This window comes from Haliotis rufescens, unplaced genomic scaffold (assembly GCF_023055435.1).
Source record: "Haliotis rufescens isolate VD_foot unplaced genomic scaffold, xgHalRufe1.0.p SCAF_6, whole genome shotgun sequence".
Lineage (NCBI taxonomy): Eukaryota > Metazoa > Mollusca > Gastropoda > Lepetellida > Haliotidae > Haliotis > Haliotis rufescens.
In genome coordinates, this window is record NW_025964334.1 from 31,531,499 (window position 1) to 31,552,500 (window position 21,002).

The 21,002-nt window shown below is 40.4% G+C and overlaps 1 protein-coding gene and 1 long non-coding RNA gene across 2 annotated transcripts; one reads left to right on the forward strand and one right to left on the reverse strand.

Moving 5' to 3' along the window:
- Positions 1–315: 315 nt before the first annotated feature.
- LOC124119153 lies at positions 316–6,178 on the reverse strand. Its single transcript, XR_006858587.2, has 3 exons — positions 5,887–6,178; positions 2,239–2,351; positions 316–467 (listed from the first exon to the last, which is right to left on the reverse strand). It is a non-coding gene; the product is annotated as an uncharacterized LOC124119153 (long non-coding RNA).
- Positions 6,179–13,056: 6,878 nt separating this feature from the next.
- LOC124119169 (delta-like protein C) lies at positions 13,057–20,623 on the forward strand. Its single transcript, XM_046481592.1, has 4 exons — positions 13,057–13,135; positions 13,884–14,036; positions 15,942–16,034; positions 20,393–20,623. The coding sequence occupies exons 1-4, from the start codon at positions 13,060–13,062 to the stop codon at positions 20,479–20,481; spliced, it is 411 nt and encodes a 136-aa protein (XP_046337548.1). The 5' UTR covers positions 13,057–13,059; the 3' UTR covers positions 20,482–20,623.
- The last annotated feature ends 379 nt before the right edge of the window (positions 20,624–21,002 follow it).

Below are 21,002 nucleotides of genomic sequence, written 5' to 3' on the forward strand. Positions count from 1 at the left end.
CGACACGACTCGCCTGGAGATGCGTGCCCTGTATGATTGAGTGAGTATGGTTTTGCTCCGATGTTAGCAATATTCCAGCTACGTAACGACGGAAGACACAAGAAATAGGCCCCAAACACTGTACCCATGTGGGGAATCGCACACTGGCATTTGGCGTGATGATCGAACGTTTTAACCACCACGCGACACCACCGCTCCTGAATATAATGAGACTTCACACATACACAACAATATGGTGTCAAGTGAACAATGCCATTTATTTCGATGGAATAACTTAGTTTTAAACAAAACGTTGAAACTCAACACGTCATTTGGGCACGGAACACTAAACTACACTAAATCAAAGAAATCTGTCGGAGGGGTATGTCAAGGTCCGGATCGAGCTAGCATCGTCTACATCAGTGTTGCAGCAAGGAGAGACAGCACAAGGGAGGTCGTCGCGAGCACTTGGCCTGCACCGGAACCACCTGAAATGCAGAGAACTCACATGTAGTTATCAACAAATATATTGGATTTCGAGGTGATAATATGAATAATATACAACTTGTTTGGTTTCCCGTTAGTTTCCGGGGGCACGGATAGTCCCTGTGGTCTAACACGCCGTAATGTAGAATGTAGAATGTTGCGTCCAATCGCCATGTCAGTATCTTCTGATCGTGAGCTTATAGTCGTTAGAACCTTACCAATGATCTACCTGCAACATTTCGGTATCCCCCACTCCCACACATATACACCTTTTCAGCTGCCGCAACGTTATGCGTGTGAAAGTCAACTCTTTGTCTTACCTAATTCTTGCTGAAGCAGCCTGAAGACAACATTTGATTCCATGTATCTCCGAACTAAAATTATCCCGTTATTCAATAAACTAGTAAACGATGGTACTGTGCAATAGTCTAAAGCTAATAGCCGATCAAATCAGTCGCCTCTTACGACTATCGTGGGTTAGTGGGGACCTGATATATCCCTGAATCCTCATGGCGGCTTTTTAAGAGTGTATTCGATCATTATTAAAGAGCTATCAGAATTTATAATTTGATTATTTTCCTTTTAACTTATTTAACAGGCGAGGTGAAATGGGGTTTTACGTCGCGTCCAAGATTATTGCACTTTTATAGCGATGTGCATGCACGTGTGTGTGGCTGCATGTACTTATAGCGACGTGCATTCACGTGTGTGTGTGGCTGCATGTACTTATAGCGACGTACCTGCACGTGTGTGTGTGTCTGCATGTACTTATAGCGACGTGCATGCACGTGTGTGTGTGGCTGCATGTACTTATAGCGACGTGCATGCACGTGTGTGTGTGGCTGCATGTACTTGTCCGGACTGATCCCGATTTTATAGTGAGATACCATGCCACAGTTTAACATAAATACCCCACTCAGACGAAGTATACTGACTCCGAGCCGACCAGTCCCTTAACGCCTTTTTGGTATGACGCGGCCGGGGATCGAACCCCGGATAATGTCACGCTTCCCAAACAAACAATGAAAACACCTAAAGTTTATCAAGTGTACTTCGCAATAGAATGCTTCAGCAAGTAAAATTTTATAAACCGATATGACATATATTTATAACTGGCACTGTAAGAGCAATATTTTAACGCCGGTGTTTATTATAACAGAAGCTAGCAGTAGGATATTGCATAAGATGTTGCTGTTTTGCAAACATCCACCCAGTAATTTCTTAGAAGATATCAAAGAGCGTCACAAGAACAAAAATTATTTTTTTATCACGGTTACAATAATCAAGGCATCAGCAAAGCTTTCAAGCGTTTTATGAGAGCATTTCCAAATTTGATGCATCAGTCACAAAAATGATGTCCGATGCATTTCCCTATTTTGACCTGTACGATATGTTCCCGTTTGTTTCATGTGAACAATTGACTTGCCTTCCATGTGTTTGTGACGGGTGCCATCCATGGGGCAGGATACGCTCACCTTTCCGCGAACACTTGATATCATCACTGCTTGATAGTGATTCATAAACCCATGCTTATGATACAGTCGGAATAGTACAATGGGTTCGGTGCTTTTAGCAGGAATTTCGTATGGTTATGGATAGAAGTTTTGTCGCTTTTATTGTAAAATAACCAGCGTGTATATATACTGACATCATACAATGTACATATCGTTATACTTCTAATGTGTCAGTTGTGAGGTGTAGTGATTGTCTAAGTAGGCATTGGTACTGTTTGATCTTGATGAATAGTACCTTTAATCTAAGTAACACACTTACACTTGGTATCAACGAGGTCAGCTGTGCCTGTTGTTAAAAGAGCTGAGGGACTTTCATCTCCACATCCGTTTGTTGTTGCGGCTGCAAGGCATTGCAGGTAAGCAGCCATAGCTCTGAAAACGATTCACAACAGTTATGAACCTAATACAATAACACGGTATAAAGTATACACTTCGCGTCCTTTGCTCAATTAATACGAATGCAAACAATACCATGGAACTATTTTTACAAGTGATATTTCTGTTAACATTAATGCTCACATTGATATGCTCAGGGTAAGAAAGAAGATAAGGATTAAAATCAAGATGCTAAATAGTGAATAGCATATGTTTTAAGCCTTTTAAGCACAACTATTGAATTCAAAACGTCAATGCAAGAGTATAACCAGTCTTGATTATGCGCCGAAACAGATCACGTCAGGCGCACACACTTTGAGTTAACAGGCGCACACACTTTGAGTAAACAGGCGCACACACTTTGAGTAAACAGGCGCACACACTTTGGCGTCTATGTTCACGTGCACGTGCTGTTCCTGCATGATGCAACATCTCACTGTGATTAGATGTTGCGTTCAGGTGAAGCGCCACGGTGTGGATACATTAGTTGATAGCAATGTCATTTGTAGATATTTCCAAAAGATACATATACGTTCAGGATATATGAAATACAGAAGGATGGTGCTGAACTTTCCCCAAACGTATACTTTTGGTCAGAAGTTGGTAGATGCCTTACGTGCACTTTCCAGATGTAGATGTTTGATCTGTTCCCCAAAATGTCTTCTGGCATGAGCAAGCATCAAGAGTAGACAGGTCTCATGTCCACATATGAAAACAGATGGTTAAAATCAGGCCAGATCAGGCCATCCACGTATCCCTATGAGAGAACAGGACAGATTCATACCGCCACGTCACTTATGTGAAAGAACCACCACAACCTCCCCTACAACTACGGCAAAAACCAAGATTGCGTTGGATATCGGCCCAGACAGGGAGTGACCGTTTACGCGCTGAAGGTATTCGCGCTAGACGACCAGTTCGAGGTGTCATGTTGACGGACCTGCATTGTCCGCTGCGACGTCAATGGTGTCAAGGTCACAGGTAAAGGCCACAACTGCGATCGAGTTTGGTTTAGTGACGACTCAGTAACATCAGTGTGTAAAATTTCTTTTCTCTAACTTGAATAGCTTTTGAGAAAATTAGTCCCCTTTGAGAAGCGGACGGACGGACGGACGGACGGACGAACTCCGTTCCCATTTCACCGCGGGATAATAATTCTGATATTTAACTTGTAGGTACAAATGTTCTGTTGAAAAATATCATTTCATGTCCTGTTTAAAAAGGTCATTATTCACAAGGCGACGTAACCCAAAGTAGACTCTTAAAGCCCAAAATGTCTTAAATCTAAGTCATTTTCTGAAGTAAAATGTTGAATGTTGTATGTGAAACAAAGTGAAATCTACCAGTTAAAACAAACAGAAGGCTTGATTTTACATTTGCATAGATTTATTTCATCTTTCTTAGGTCATTTAAGGTATAATGTGTGTGGTCAGTTTCAGAAAGGGGTCAAGCAGGAAGATCAACTAGGGTTTCAAGTGCTAATAAAGTATTATAACTGATAATGAGTTTCTTCGAGACGTTGTTAGGAGTAGTGGTTTTCCACTACATAGAACAAGATGAGTGAGACAGTTTGGTTTAACGCCGCTGTGAATATATACTAGTCAAAAAGAAACTGTGGACATTGGAAATCAAAATATACTCTTCAAAAAGAATTTTGTGAGGTAGGAAAATACATTTATACGAGGAACCGTACAAGGTATTGAGCCAACATGTTGTGGAGAAACACTTGGTGACTGTGGTCATCTCAGTTAACGGTACATAGGAAAAGTCCAAGGTGAAGGTCAGCTACCATCAATAACGCGTAAGCCCCCCGTTGGAATCGATAGCGGCCTGACATCACCTGCCCATGCGAATCACATCCTGGGGAATGGTAACGCAAAAGCCAATTGCTGCAACGTCTGGGGTCGTGGTTGACGTCGGCGTAGCCGTCTATCCAATTCACCCCACAGGTGCTCTATCGGGTTCAAATCCGGGGATCTGGAGGGCCAGGGGAGAACATCAACGTTGTTGTTGTGTAGACAGGCTCTTGTGATCCATGCTGTATGCGGTCGAGCGTTATCCTGCTGGAATACACCATATCCGTTGGCTGCACGCGACCCCCACCAAACCTGTCCACTTCCTGTACGCAATTTCCGGCGTAACGCTCTCCCTGACGTTTGTAGACCCGTGCTCTTCCATCCCCTCGACGGAGGAGAAATCTTGATTCGTCGCTAAACCAGACATTTCTCCATCGCAGTTGAGACCATACCCCGTGTTGCAGTCGTTGTTGACGATGTTGTCGACTCAATATGACGCGTCGAACAGGACGTCTTGCTCGTAGACCTGCTGCTCTTAAAGCCCCACCCTGAAATAGCCCGCAAGGTGGCGGTGATTCAGTTTCGAACAATGACTGACAATGTAAACACAACCGAGTGTCGGGAGAAGTTTTTTGAAAACCATACGGGAACCAGATCACCATTGACCGTCAAACTTCGTATCAACTTGAATGACAAACCTTGGATACCACAAATTGCTCCATATCTAGATATAAGTCAATAAATTTTCTGTAGTTTTATCATACAAAATCGAATCGATCGTGTTTGGCATCTGCATCAATCACGGTGGGCGGAGCTTATTTACGGTTGCGCTATAACTAGCAAAGCACATGGTCATGTGCATAGGTGACACATTCAATGTATTTGTGGTCAAAGTGTATTGTTTTGCATATTTTTACAGCAGAACAGCAGAACAACAGTTTCGGTTAAGGTAAAGGTAACACTACATAAAGACGAAATTGACGACAAGATTCTTTCAGTTCAATCCAAAAATTACAGATATTTGTTTAATTTTGGTCCTTTGGATTCAAAAGTTAGATCTATACCACACAATAATCAGATCATATCTATAAACATAAATTTTTACACAGATTTTTCAACGAGTGTTTAGGAATGGGCCTAATTTGAAGCACCAGAAGTTGCTCCAATATTTCTTAGCTTGACTACAATATATGAGTGAGTGAGTTTTTGCAAATATTCCAGCAATATCACGGCGGGGGTCACCAGAAGTTGGCTTCACACATTGTACCTATGTCTGGAATCAAACCCGGGTCTTCGGCGTGACGAGCTAACGCTATAAACACTAGGCTACCCGACCGCCCCCTACAATATATGAATATGTCACGTGTATTCAACTTAACAATGCACATTAGGAACTAGTAAACAAGTAACGAAATATACTTGATGTTTTGACCTAAATTAGGTTGGTTGGTTGTTTAACGCCGCACTCAGCAATATTCCGACTATATGACGGCGGTCTGTAAATAATCGAGTCTGGACCAGACAGTCCAATGATTAATATCATGAGCATCAATCCACGCATTTGGGATCGATGACATGCATCAACCAAGTCAGCGAGCCTGACCACCCGATCCCGTTAGTCGCCTTTTACGACAAGTATAGTCACCTTTTACAGCAAGCATGGGTTGCTAAAGACCTATTCTACCCCGGAATCTTCACGGGTCACCTACATTAGGCCTAGATAACATTGTACTTACGATAAACGAAAACTCCAAAACACATATCCAAGACAACTTTAATAATGGATTTCCTTTTCTTTCACAGAATTTTCACACAGAAAACTGAGTTTGCTCATTAGATCCACACTTGTCCCATGTATTTTTTGTTCGGGGGATTTGGATACACTTCGCGCACAAGTTTTAAAATACAATCAGGGATCCCTTTCCCGTTTTGTCCACACCAATGCTTCGTTTGCTGCAACGTTTAATGTCCGTTTTTTTCAAGTCCGAGTATATAGGATCTCTCCCAAAACATCGTCTATTTCGCTCAGTCCAGAAGAATTTCTGTTTTCGAGTTAACGAATTTCTGTAACATGGTGGCCGCACCATTCTCTAACTGCGAATGTCTGTGCTGTGTCACGCATGGTTGACAAAAGAAGTGTGAGCATACATATTCGGCTTCATCTGGTACCACAATGAAATCTCGCTGTGACACTGATTCACTAATCCCAAGAATCGGCACTGAATTTGTCACAGTTTCTATTGCACTCGCAAGGGCGGGAAGAGAGGCGCCATCTTGTCGATTCGAGTTGACGGTCGGAATGTCATCATCTTTTGAATTGGAACTTTATCCACGATAAAGACACCAATGTCATAATCGAAATAACCAAATGCTCCCTGATCATCTCGAACATTTCTCCGTCAAATTAAGCGTCACATGAAAATGTTTTGTTGCTCATATTGAAGACAAGCGAACTTGCAAAGTTCTTGACAGTTGTAAGCGGATGCGCTCATGGGGCATGGTTGCTAGAAGATCGCGTGGTCAAAAAGGGGGAAAACAAAAAGGTTTAGAAAGTAATAAAATAAATCCGCAGTGCAATAAAAAAGAACCATGTACAGGATGTGTTTTAATAAAAGTATTCACGATAACATTTCTTTTATAAAATTGCAAATTAATTTATTATTTCATGCCAAGGTAGTAACCCTGATCACGTGGTGGGTATTTGGAAGGAATCTTGTGATGACGCCGTGAATGAGGCCGTGGGTATTACATTGTTGAATTCAACTGACCAGGAAGATTGTCGAGGCATTGACGTTATGACAGATGCTCGTCATGGATGGAGAAATAATGCATCTGAGAGAAACATTGTTGCTTTGAGCTTCGAGGCAAAACATGTGTTCTTGCCGAAGTAGTTTACAAGAGAGGATGATCTGTGTAGCCAGCGACCCGAATAATATGTATTATATAATGTTGAAATCCGTTTTCACGCACATGACAGAATTAATGTGAACAAATATTTATCTGAACATCGTTTCGAAGTATGCGAGGCTGTCCGTATTTTATTATTTTTTATCTCCATTGCGATGATTCTCACTCAATTACACAGACGTCAACGTCAATTGTGGGCACAGCGACACTTACGATGGACTCAGAGGAATTGGAATCAAGTCGTCTTTAGTGATGAATCCCGATTTAATCTTCGATTTGCCGATGGTAGGGCGAGGGTGTGGAGGCGCCGTCATGAACGTTACGCCCAGTGTTGTGTACAGGACGTTTACAGATTTCAAGGTGGAAGTGTCATGGTGTGGGGTGCTTTCTGTGGCAATGCACGTTCCAGGCTTCTTGTCATCCGTGGCAACCTCAACGCTGCTGCTTACCGCGACCAGGTACTGGCACTAGAACTTCTGCCTTTTATGGCAGCACATGGACCCGGTTTGATCTTCCAACACGACAATGCCAGACCCCACACAGCAATTTTGACAAGGAATTTCCTTCAGAATGCGGGAATCAACGTCATGGACTGGCCGTCAAGGTCCCCCGACCTCAATCCCATCGGACACGTCTGGGATGCTCTTGGCAGTCTCCAGAACCAACCACAGAATTTGCAAGATCTTGGCACCATTTTGCAGCAACAATGGCGTCGTATTCCCAATCATGTGTTCACAAACATCACAAGGTCCATGCGGAGGCGTTGTGTGGCAGTTGTCAACGCACATGGTGGCCATACACGCTACTGAACTTGTGTGACATCAGATTCTCGTGCTTGGGACTTATGATTTAAACTGTTGATGTTATTACCGAATACCGTAGGTGCTTGGAACAAATTATGGTTAATTAAAATCCTTCTTTTGACATTAATGATTAAAAATTACCTTCTCTGATACATTTGTCCATTGAATATCATATATGGGATTACTTTTAAAAATGTGAAGTTTTTAAATTTGGTATATTTAATTTTACATAATCCTTAATAAAGTCAAGAAAGGACTTTCTTTAAATTCACAGAATGTGTGAAAAACCAGCGTTATCACCAATTGTGCTCACCTTTTTGCTGCACAATTTCTTTATGCATATGAATAGGATTTTCTGCTTGGGTTAGCAAAGGCGAAACGAGGTAATTTGGCCGAAAAGTTCAACTTACATGAAGTATATCGATTATGTGCCACCTGAGCTATAAATAAAGGAGACCAGTTAGACCTCCTCGTCAAAAAGATAAAGATGCATAAAGATTTGGCATGACAAAACACTCTCCACGACACTGTATGACAAGAGGGATGACTTCAACTTTCCAATAGTCAACTTTCCCTTCATGTCGAACAATATTCCAGCTGCTCCAGCCTTTAGTGTCCACATTTCACAACTTTTGGGGGACAAACGGGCATGTTCTGTCTACAAGGATTTCTAAAAGCATCATACGACTGTTGCTCAGAGGTTGTTTGATCAGGATTACAACATTCAAGGCCTGAGTAAAGCTTTCAAACGTTTTATGGTAGACATGTGGAGGACATTTCCAAATATGACGCAATCGTGACAAAAATGATGTCCGATGCAATATCCTATTTTGACTTGTAGCGATAATATCACATATTGTATAGCTTTCATGTGCTATTGATACAACAAATACACTCTGATCATATCAGCTTGTAATATACTTAACGTTGAATTATGATGATATGGACTTAAATGGACCAGTCCTTTCAGGGTAGATTGGAGCCGCTTTGGGAACAATAACCCGACTGTTGTCCTTTTCCATGTACTTTGTATACATGTTCTGAAAGCGCCAGTGACCAGACTAATGGAGAAATAAGAAACAGAAATATATTGCTTTTTATTTATATTCGGTTTGGAATGTTTGTTGTTTATGCGGCCTGTAAAAAGTCGAGACAATCTACTTGAAGTACTAGACATTATGAGCAACGATCCATGCTTTCGGCGTACGACAACAGTGACTTAAACAACCAAGTCACAGAGCCTGACGGGGGCACGGGTGGCGCAGCCGTCTAAGGCGCCGCAATTCGCTGTGCAGAGTTGCCTCCCTTGGACACGCCCGAAACCTATGATTGTGGGTTCGCCCCGATTATGTTTCTAGCTTTGTCAGCACCATACCCCTGCTCGTGGGTTTCACCGGAGTGGTAAACGTATATGACCTGCATCACTTTGGGCTTTCCTCCCACATTAAGCTGACACGCCGTGATGTGACTGGAATACTGTTAAATGCGGCGTTAACCCCAACTATCTCACTCACTCACAGAGTGAGATCCATAAACACATATTTGTCGGGGGAGATTTATATTCATAAAAATCAAACATTGTCCAGACATAAACGCTATCAGAGCGTGAATGTGCTTCTGTTTAATTCTTTATATCAAAGCACTGTGCCCACGCAGTCCAACAACAACGAAGCTTTGAGAATGAATAATGATACATGTATTAGAGACCACATATGTGAGTTTGCCAAGTGTGTGCACTGGGCAGGCCGTTTGCGAAATGCGTATTGTCCTCTTTAGAATGTGTACTCTTGGTAAATATCTCTTTGCCTCCACACATGATATACATTTTGTGGCGAATTCTAAAGCTGTATACCCCTCTAGTACAATGCATATCCACACTCTTGACTCGTTTCACAACTGTCATTCCACATGTAGTGTATATTAAAATGCCGTATATTCAATGACACGAACCCAATTAATGAGGCGCAGTAATGCAAGAATTGGAAATCAAATGTGTATGGAATACTGTAAGGGACACTGTCACATCCTCGCGATCGCGACCTTTTGTAAGCAGTTAACATCGACAAAAGTGCGACAACGTGAGAACGCGACATAAACATGTCCTTAAAAGTGATAAATAATATCTGATTGACCAGTGGGATTCGAGAACTTTTTCATAGATAGATAGATAGATAGATAGATAGATTTAAGGCCACATTGCCCATTATACAGTTGACATTTTCAGTTTCATTAATTTAGTCTCGTGATATACATGATATGTAAAAACTATCTGAAAGAGAATATATGTTTCAAGAATATGACTAATGAACGTATAACAGCAGAGTTGCTGGATTTTATGAGATTGATAATTAACATCCTGTTTTTATGCCTATTGTTAAACATCGGAATATACTTTTCTCTAAGATGTTCATATTTATCACATACCAGTGTAATAAAACATGGAATTCATCCTAAATTTCTCTTAATTGGCAGGTTTTTTTACACATACCCATTTCAACGTCCCTTTCACACATCTACGTCCAAAGTTTACACTGAAATTGTGTAATGACACTCTGAATTTACATAATGCCCTAACACGCGATTTATCATCTGGCATACTTATATACTTCTCTGGTTCTATTGCAGACTTGGTATACTATCATGCAAGTTTTGACTATACGTATCCTGTAACCTTTGTTTAAAAGCGTATAAGAACAAATGTGTATCCCCTACATCTTGGATATTCTCACAAAGGAATAGCCACATGAAAATAATAAAAGATCTGACATTGGACACCCCATTCGTTTTGCCTTTGTCATCAAGAGCTTTAAGTAGTTTATAACATATGTAAAGATATCTTTGCGGCTCCATCCTCAGTAATTTTAACCAATATTTTGTCATTCGAAGTTGACTTAATACATGAATGGGATAACGTCCTGTTTCACCTGAAATAGCGTTGCTGGAAGCATAGTTTCCAACCAGTAAAAAGCGCTTAAAGTAGGAAGCATGTACTTTTTCAATAACGTCATATATTTTGCGCCCAATATTTCTGCTCTATATAGCAAGATTGGCGCGACTTTGCCATCATATATAGTACAAGCTGAAAAAAAGGACACATGTATATTTTGCTTGAAAAAATTATAGATAGGTATAATTGCTTTTGATGCTTGCGATGCTAGTTGTTTCACGCAACTGACCATGATAGTTTAGATGAAAGCATCAAGCCTAAATATTTATAATAAGTAACAATATAAAGGCGATATTACCATATGTCCATTTTTAAATTTTGGCAATGATACCTCCATTTCTAAAAACAATGACATCTGTTTTTGACAAATTAACTTCCAATCCCCATCTACTGCAAAAAGAATGTAATACATTCAGTTGTTTCTGTAGACTATTAACAGAGTATGAAAACATTATAATATCATCAGCAAATAGAAGTAACATTAAATCTCTTATATCTTGTGTGACAAACACACCATGATGGCATTCGTTATACATTTCTGTCACGAGCTCATTAATGAAAGGGGCGGTCGGGTAGCCTAGTGGTTAAAGCGTTCGCTCGTCACGCCGAAGACCCGGGTTCGAATCCCGACATGGGTACAATGTGTGAAGCCCATTTCTGGTGTCCCCCGCCGTGATATTGCTGGAATATTGTTAAAAGCGGCGTAAAACCATACTCACTCACTCACTCACTCATTAATGAAAAAAAAAATGAAAAAACTGGACTTAATATACATCCCTGGCGTACACCACTAGATGTTAAGAAGCACTGTGTTCTACCAGTAAGCCTTTACCCATGAATACATATTCTTAAGAACTAGGAAACATTTCCCATGACATCCTTTGGTAAGAAGTAAATATAACATTTTTTCTCTATCCACACAATCGAAAGTTTTTTTAAATCTACAAATGCACAATAAAAGCGACCACTAGGTTTACATAAATATTTGAATGATAAAGCTTGCAATAAAAATAGATTGTCAACCGTTGAATAGTTTGGGCGAAAACCAGCCTGAGATTCAGATAGAAGATTATTCACGCTTTTCCAACCAAACTCTAAGACGGTTTTCTATAATAAAAGTAAAGAGTTTTCCCGTTACATTTAAAACAGAAATATCCCTGTAATTTCTGGGCTCAGACCTTGTACCCGATTTGCACAATGGTAATATCCAGCTCTTGTGGTCAGTCATCCCATGCCATGATTTTTGCCATTTGTCATGGTTCAGAAATAGGCCTAGGGGTGTGCTTAACTTTTTTCTTTGTGTATATATTGAATAGCTTTATTGTGTTGTTTTATTTGTTGTTTAATGCCGGAATCAGAAATATTCCAGTTAAATGGCGGCAGCAAATAGTCGAGTCTTGACCAGACAATCCAGTGATTGATATCATGAGCATCGATCTATATATCACCAAATCTGAGAGGGTGACCACAGAACCCTTTGTCGCTTCTTGGTATATTGCCATATATGAAGTAATTATAAGTAGTTTAAAGATAATTTACAATGTATATTTAATATATTTAAGAACTGACTTTCACTTATTGTGACTTCATTGAAGCGTGAACCTTTATAGAGTGAGGGCCAAACTGTATGAACGTCGGAACTTACGAAACATACAATGGTCGGTGTTGATAACTGCGATGAAGGGAAAGAGGATGGAGTAGGAAGAATACCTTCTCGGAAAGTGAGGTTTGTTTGTTTCTTGTTTAACGCCGCACTCAGCAAATATTCCAGCTATATGACGGCGGTCTGTAAATAATCGAATCAGGACCAGACAACCCAGGAATTGATATCATGAGCATCGATCCACGCCATTGGGATCGATGACATGCATCAACCAAGTCAGCAAGCCTTATGCTCAGATCCCTCTTACGACAAGCATAGTCGCCTTTTACGGCAAGTATGGGTTGATGAAGGCCTATTCTACCCCGGATCTTCACGGGTCCAGAAAGTACGGTGAACATGGGCATTGGTCGCATACTGAAATACGAGTAAACACCTCAAGGAGACACTGCACATTTTAGATGTTTTAGAGTTTAATTTGACAGGTCGAGAATGCCATGGAAAAAAAACTATAGGTGGACATTCGCGACTGTTTTCAAAATGTCGAAATCACAAGAGCACGACAATTTCCCTTACAGTATTCCGTACGTATGCGTGTCTTGAGTGAAAGCAATATTATTGTTCTCTTAGGCCGAAAAGCGATACAGGGTACATGCACACTGTTACTTCTATACACTCCGTCATGGGAGGTTACATTGTATCAACTGTGGTGATTTTCGCCGTTGCTGGTGAGTTTGCTTGATGTATTTTATTACATTAAAACATTCAATTTAGTTAATTAGAAATTAGAAATGCACGGAAGATCATAGCGGCGAGACTTGGACCAGCTATATACAAAACTGTAAAACTATGGTTGGAGTGTGCGCTCAGATTACTTTCATCATTGCGGATGAAGAATATTCTCTAAGAGTATTATTATGATACCAGACTAAGTATATTTCTATCATACTTCTGTTACCTGAACATAATTTTATAAATATATATTTAATTTCTAATATCTCATCGAAGTACTTTATCATCGCCCATACAAGTACGTTACATGTAATCCAAAGTATATCGTATTTGTTTTATTTTGTGGTTTGTTGATGTTTCTTTTAACGCCGCCACGGAATTGAGATACGATGTTATGCTATCAACCGAGCCCGACCACCTGTGTCATTCAGTCGTTTCTTACGACAAGCATCGCTTTCTGAGCACCTTCATGTATATTCTTACCCGGATACTACCGGATACTACCTGTATACAGAGTAATCGGATAACTTGACTGAAATACAAAGCGTCGTTAAATATAGCCCACTCAATGCTTCTACTTTAATCTGCTTTTTTGGTTTAACTATATTATGGTTGTCACTAAATGAATAATAATTATTTTGGACCACATCTAATATACTGTGCTTTTTCATGTCTTGTGAGATATAATGTGTTTGTTGTGTTTCGTTGAGATTACCTTGTCATGTTTTCGTTGACTGATTCCAGTTACACAGGTTTCATGCGGAGGTGGTAATCCTGGTGATTATTGTACTTTGGGACACGGGTGTGTCAATGGTGGTACCTGTGATCCCACAGCAAACGGCGGTTTTGGAAGGTGTGCGTGTCCAACAGGTTATTCAGGTCGCAGATGCCAGACAGGTAATACGTGTGTTTGGTTGTTACTTACTTATATTCCAGCTTTTACAGTAAACTACGTTAATATCGAACACGCTTATAACGAACTGACGGATATAACGTACTGTTTCATTTTGTCCCCGGCATTTGCTGTATATAACCTGTATGTATGCTTATAATGAACTACGGTTATAACGAACTAAAATTAGTGGTCCCTTTGAGGTCGTTATAACCGTAGTTTACTGTAATTGAGTCTGGACCAGGCAAAACCTGTGATTGGTATTGTGAGCAACGATACACGATGTAGGGTACAATGACACTCTGTTAACCATGATATCGAGGCTGACCACCCGATTAGTTGAGTGGCCTCTTACGTTGATCACGACCTCTTTTAACCCTGAATCTCGAGGGGTAGTAATAAGTAAGGGGTGGTCGGGTAGCCTAGTGGTTAAAGCGTTCGCTCGTCAAGCCGAAGACCCGGGTTCGATTCCCAACATGGGCACAATGTGTGAAGCCCATTTCTGGTGTCCCCCGCCGTGATATTGCTGGAATGTTGCTTAAAGCGGCGTAAAATCACACTCACTCACTCACACTAGTAATAAGTAAAGATATGAATAGAGCATATATGTTGATAAAATTCGTTTGAAACGTTTCGTAATTTAGTTAACAAAGTACTCTTGAAACAATTCTTTTTAAAATACGATCATTAGGGTTTGGGATAGCGGTGATAATGTTGAGGTATAATTATCGTGACAGTTCAAACTGAAACAGCTCGTGCTAAAGCTACTAACCCTCTGAATATTCCCTTTACACTTTACCAACCCATCTATTTTCGAAGCTATTTAATTACCTGACGAGCTGTCCTATCTTTGTCTTGCCACAGAGTGGAGCTGGCATGAGTTTCGGGTCGGTTCATTTATATGATTCTATTGTAAATTTTTAAAGGACTAACGTATGAAAGATCAATTCTTCAGCAAAACGCTCCGAAGTCACATTAGTACTGATAATGTCATCAATTTGTGGCGTCACGATAAAAGTTTAGCCATATCGTAACCTTCTCGATAATGAATAATTACTGAGTGAGTGAGTTGGGTTTAACGCCGTTTTTAACAGTATTACAGTTATAGCACGGCGTGTCAGCTTAATGTGGGAGGAAAGCCCGAAGTGATGCAGGTATCAGACGTTTACCACGTTGGTGAAACCCACGAGCACGGGTATGGTGCTGACAAACCTAGACACTTAATCGGGGCGAACTGGGATTCGAACCCACAATCATAGGTTTCTGGCGTGCCCAAGGGACGCAACTCTGCACAGCGAATCGCGGCGCCTTAGACGACTGGGCCACCCGTGCCCACCAATGAATAATTAGAGGTTTTTATGTAGCAGCCACAACCGGATCAAACCGCAACCCCTTACCAGCCCGATGACCTTGAGCTTCACCTCACCTTCGGCCATCGGGCTGATATGGGGGGTTAAGGGTTGATTTGTGATATGATATCAAAACGGCCATTTAATAACCTTTTTATCATATACCACAACATGAAATTGAAAAATCTATCTATTTGGAAAGTGAATGCAATACTTTTTCACGTTTTCTGTGAGACATTGTGATGGGAAAGCTAGTCGAGCAGACGATGCACTGAGGTACGTCAATCCAATTTCCTACCAACCAGGCTGATATCCATCGCCCTTTTAGAATGATTCCTGACAAGCCATATCAGACCGGCAGGGGATGTTATAGTACTGTGTCTGGTTATTACACCCCCCTGCGATATGACCGTCGCTATTTTGGCTTTATCGCACATGCAAAATGCCTCATATAATTTATTATGATAATATGATTTATCCTATGTCTATCAGTGATGTTAACATATATCTGCAACTTGTCTAATGTGTTTCGTTTCTCTCTCTCTCTAATTTTTCTGATAGCGTGCAGCTCGAACACGGACTGTCAGAACCAAGGCACCTGTTCATCGGGACTCGAATGTCAGTGTCCAAGCGGATATTCAGGTGGAAAGTGTGGTAGGTAAAATGTGTAATTTTGCTAATGCTATTTCTCCGTTTAAGACTTGTGTATCGAATATTTGATTTTCGTACTATGAAACAAACTAACCAAGATGTATAAAGTAAAATATCCCACTCAAACTATATACACATAATCCAAGCTTTCGTATAAAAACATTACTCACATAAACTCTGCCAAAAAAAGAAACACAAAGTGATTTTAGATGTATATTTTATATATCTGTAAATAACAACGGATGGTAATGGATTTGTATGACTTGCCACAATATCATTGACCCAGGTTCCATATGGCACACACAGAACAGTAGATTTTCAAGATGAAGGTCAAATGTTCTCAATATCTTGTATGGCCACTATTAGAGTCCAAGACGGACAGGCATCGTCGTCCCATGGAAGCAATCAGGTCCCGAATTGTGGCCCGGGGAATGAGGTCGGACGTTGTCTTGGTGGAAAATGACGTTCGCGTGTTGCATAATGCGAAGGAGGTGTGGCCGAAGAATCCCATCCGTGTTACGTTGTTCCGTTAAATTCCCCAGAGCGTGGACCTAGTCTTTTCTACCAGTGTCGGAGATTGCAGCCCCTATCATCACACTACCACCACCAAATCTGTCCACTTCCTGTATGCAGTTTCGTGCATAATGTTCCCCGTGACGATTGTAAACACGACGTCTACCATCAGCACGGTGACTCGTCACTGAACCAAAATTGATGGCAGTTGAGGCCACACTCTGTGACCTTGACACAACTGATGTCGCATTCGACGATGCAGATAAAAATCATATCCCGAAATGATCATTTGGCGCGTAAATGGTTCCTCTCTACGCAATGCCGATATTGCCGTAGTTGTAGTGGTAACAGTGCTGGTTCTTTCACGTAAGTTACGTAGCCGCATGAATCTGTCCTGTGGTACGCGGTCGACCGGATCTGGGAAGGTCTCGTGTTGTCCCGTGTGTCTGACAACAGTACCACAGTCTTGAAATGCTGCTCGGTGCGACGTGGAAAAACCTGGCTACAGCTGAATATGGTTCCCCTATTTGCAGTCGGCCGATGGCGTTGTTGCTTTGGGTTTAATTCAGTTGAGGCTTGTTTTCACTTGCTGTAAGATTGTGATGACAAGCAAATGAAAACCCAACGTTTTTTATAGCCTAACAAGTAATGTTACAGATGCATGTCATGTTGGTGTGTTTCGGTTCTTACGTGGATGTGTTTTTGCGATTTTCTTTTCTTCTCACCAAATTTCTGCAGTACCTAATTATTTCCACACAAATCAATCCCAATCCATGCAGAAATGACCAATTCATTTTTGGTATTTCTGCATGGATGGATGTCGGCCACACTCTGTCAGAGGTTTACCGCTTTGGCGTGACGATACCAGGTGGAAATGTACTCCACATGTCTACAATATTTTGTTTTGAAAGCTTTACTGGGGCCTTGAATGTCGTTACTTTAATCATTTTGTATCAGTGAAGAGAAAAGTCAACAAATGGCGGTAAATGCACTTCTTGGCAATCACTGAGTGAACCGGAGTGGACATAAGGTACCAGAGAACACATAGACAGCGATGGCAGTGTGTATAGACATTTGGAGAGACAGGATTGGCAAGTTCAGTTATCGATGTAAATCGATTGTTGCTTTAGGACCCGGTATAACAGGTACACGGCTTTGTTTACGTATGTCACAGCTCATATTGACACTGCTGATTGTTGACGGCGATGTTGAGACGAATACAGAACCATATGAAAACGTCAGACAAAGGCAATAACAGTCTTTGGAAAGGGACACAATTGTCAGTCCGAAATGTAACAGGTGCGTGTGTACCTCCCGAGAAAGACGATCACACTGCATGTATTGCGATAAAATCAATCAAAGCAGATCCCTTCATAGCAAGTTTGATATGTTTACTAGCGACTTTGAGAATAAAATAGAAGACATTATGAAAAAAATCGTGAACTTAACGACATGTAACTACGTTGGAAGAAAAGGTCGATAGCTTATAATTAGAAGGTCATTCTCGTCGGAATAATTTGATATTTCATGGATAGGAGATAATGTCTGGAGAATCTTGGGAAGAATGTGAACAGAATGTCAGCGATTTAAGTGATACGTTGAATTGAGAAACTGCTAATTCTATCCATATTGAAAAAGCCCACCGTTTGTCCTACAAGACAGGTAAACGACCAACAATTGTGAAACTGGCTTTCTGCAAAGATAAAGCGTTGATACTTGATGCAGCTAGAAAAACTTTCAAAGGAAATCCAACATTCAGGGTATCAGAGGATCATACTGAACGGATCAGATGGATCAGATCCAAATTATTCCTACATATGAAGAAATTCCGTGATGACAACTTGATTGCGTTTCTAAATTATGACAAGCTGATTGCTAACGGAACTCTGTATGTGTATTATGATCAGCAGGATGATATATGCAAGGTGGGCCAACGACGTAACTGAACAACTTCACCAAATACATCATCATCCAAGTCTAAAACGAGTCGGAAATAGGACAGTGGCCGTGACATTATTGATTCATCAGAGTCAATTGATCAACACCCAAATAACAAGGCTTAAATCTAAACCTTTTGACACTGGATGTCTGTCATTTTTAGAACAATTTGATTTGTTTTGCGTGATCGAAACTGTGTGTTTAAATGCAAACCAATCACTGACATATATATTTCAGCATTATGACATTTAATAGTGATTCCAAACGAACTTGTAATCGTGGACGATGGTCTGACGGGGTAACAGTTGGTATACAATGATATATTCAGCCTACTTTGAAAACACAAGGGAAATTGCATTTTGTTTTAGATAAAACATATAACATTGCCATATCATCTGTTACTAGGGTTTATCTATGTCCACCCAGAAGGCTTGTCTGTGTGTAACCATTTAGAAGGAAATGGAATTGAACATAAACTCCTGCAGATACTGTTTGATTTTGGGGAAATCTGTCAGTTTGTTTTGTCCGGGGGTTTTAACGCAAGTACGCCTGATGAGCCAGATTATGTTATAGATGATGATGTTTCGTATTTACCAGTAATAATTCAGTTTAGTTTGTCTATCCAGTAATAATTCAGATTAGTTTGTCTATCCAAGACATACAAGCGATAGTTTTGTAAACACATATGGAAGATGTCTTTTGCAGCTATGCAAACTTTTCAATATGTATATTCTAAATGGGCGCACAAAAGGAGATACGCCCGCAAATTATACATTCATATCCCATCATGTAGTATTGTTGACTATTTCCTCATTTCAAGAGACCTTTTTCATAATGTCTCTGATTTATTGGTTTTACTTCGTACGGAATCTACGCCGCGATATAACTGGAATACTGTTAAAAGCGGCGTTAAACCCAAGTCACTCACCCACTCGTACGGAATCTGACCATTTGCCACATAAATGTATCATTAAAGATATATTACAGCCGTTTCAATCAGCACCTTCAACAGATATTTTACAACTTCTTCCCACAATAAGATATAATTAAGCTTCCTGAAAGTGAAACAACCAACGTTCGTGAGTTATTACGAACAGGTGTTTCAGGAATACAGAGGATTAGTCGAAAGTGATATAAATGCAGCTACTCGTAGATTAACGGATAATGTTTCGTATTATGCTAGTGAAACGTTTCTTCAAAACAAGAGGCGTACTTTTCGACAACAACCTTTTTGGTTTGTTAACAGTGCGAAATGCTTAAAAGAGAAAATATAGGAACTTAAATCAATACAGGAAATACAAATGTTTTGAAAATTTACAGAGATACTTAAAAGCAAAAACAAACATCTAAAAGATCTAAACACGAAGAGAAGTCTAACTGAGATAAGTGAAGATATCAATGACGCTGTGAAAAGTTATGACTGTAAAACATTTTGTGACACTGTAAAGCATTTTTTACGAAATATCAGTCATTCTTCTACTGTTGACCCGCCTGTGTTTTATATCTATTTCAAATGTCTATTAAATCAAGGATCTACAATTGAAGTTTCAGATTTTGATCGTCAAGTAAATGAATTTGTTGATGACCACAAATGTGATGCATATGATAGTAACCCACTAAATAAATATATGTTGTCATCGGAGATAACAAGGAAGAGATTACTAAGGAAATTGAAGATCTAAGAATGGGAAAGCACCATATATATGGTATTCCAGCAGAAGGTCTTGTATTGTTCCATATCTTATAAGATTCTGGATCTTGGAGTTTTCCCTGAGGCATGGAAAATTCCAGTGACACGATAGCGCATTTACTGAGTCATATAAAAACAATATTGTCAATATTTGCTTACTGGATTTACCCTTTCAGAGATGTGTTCAGCTTATCGTAGATGCCATGTTTGGTTCTTCCAGAGACTCCATCTGCGGCAAGTCCTGTGACGTCCCAGTACCCGAGTTTGATCGTGATCTCCGTCTTTGTCGGCCTCTTGACGAAGATGTAGCCTATTTCTTAAAAGTGTGGTGGACTGTTTTTATAAAAGTGAGTGAGTGAGTTGGGGTTAACGCCGCTTTTAACAGTATTTCAGCTTAATGTGGGAGGAAAGCCCTAAGTGATGCAGGTCTCAGACGTTTACCACTTCGGTGAAACCCACGAGCACGGGTATGGTGCTGACAAACCTAGACACATAATTGGGGCGAACCAGGATTCGAACCCACAACCATAGGTTTCTGGCGTGCCCAAGGGACGCAACTCTGCACAGCGAATCGCGGCGCCTTAGACGACTGGGCCACCCATGCCCCAGTTCTTTGGATTATGGATAACCCTTATATGTATTTGGTACTAATGTGAATTTAATGTAAGATATACTATTGTTTATAATTAATTATAATTGCATATTATCTCAACTTGGAGTACCATAAGGTACTCGCGCTCGTATGACATTGAAACATACCCATACGTCCTTAATTAATACAATTTAATGAAATACATATTGCTCAGAGCACTTGTTTTAATTCTTAGTTA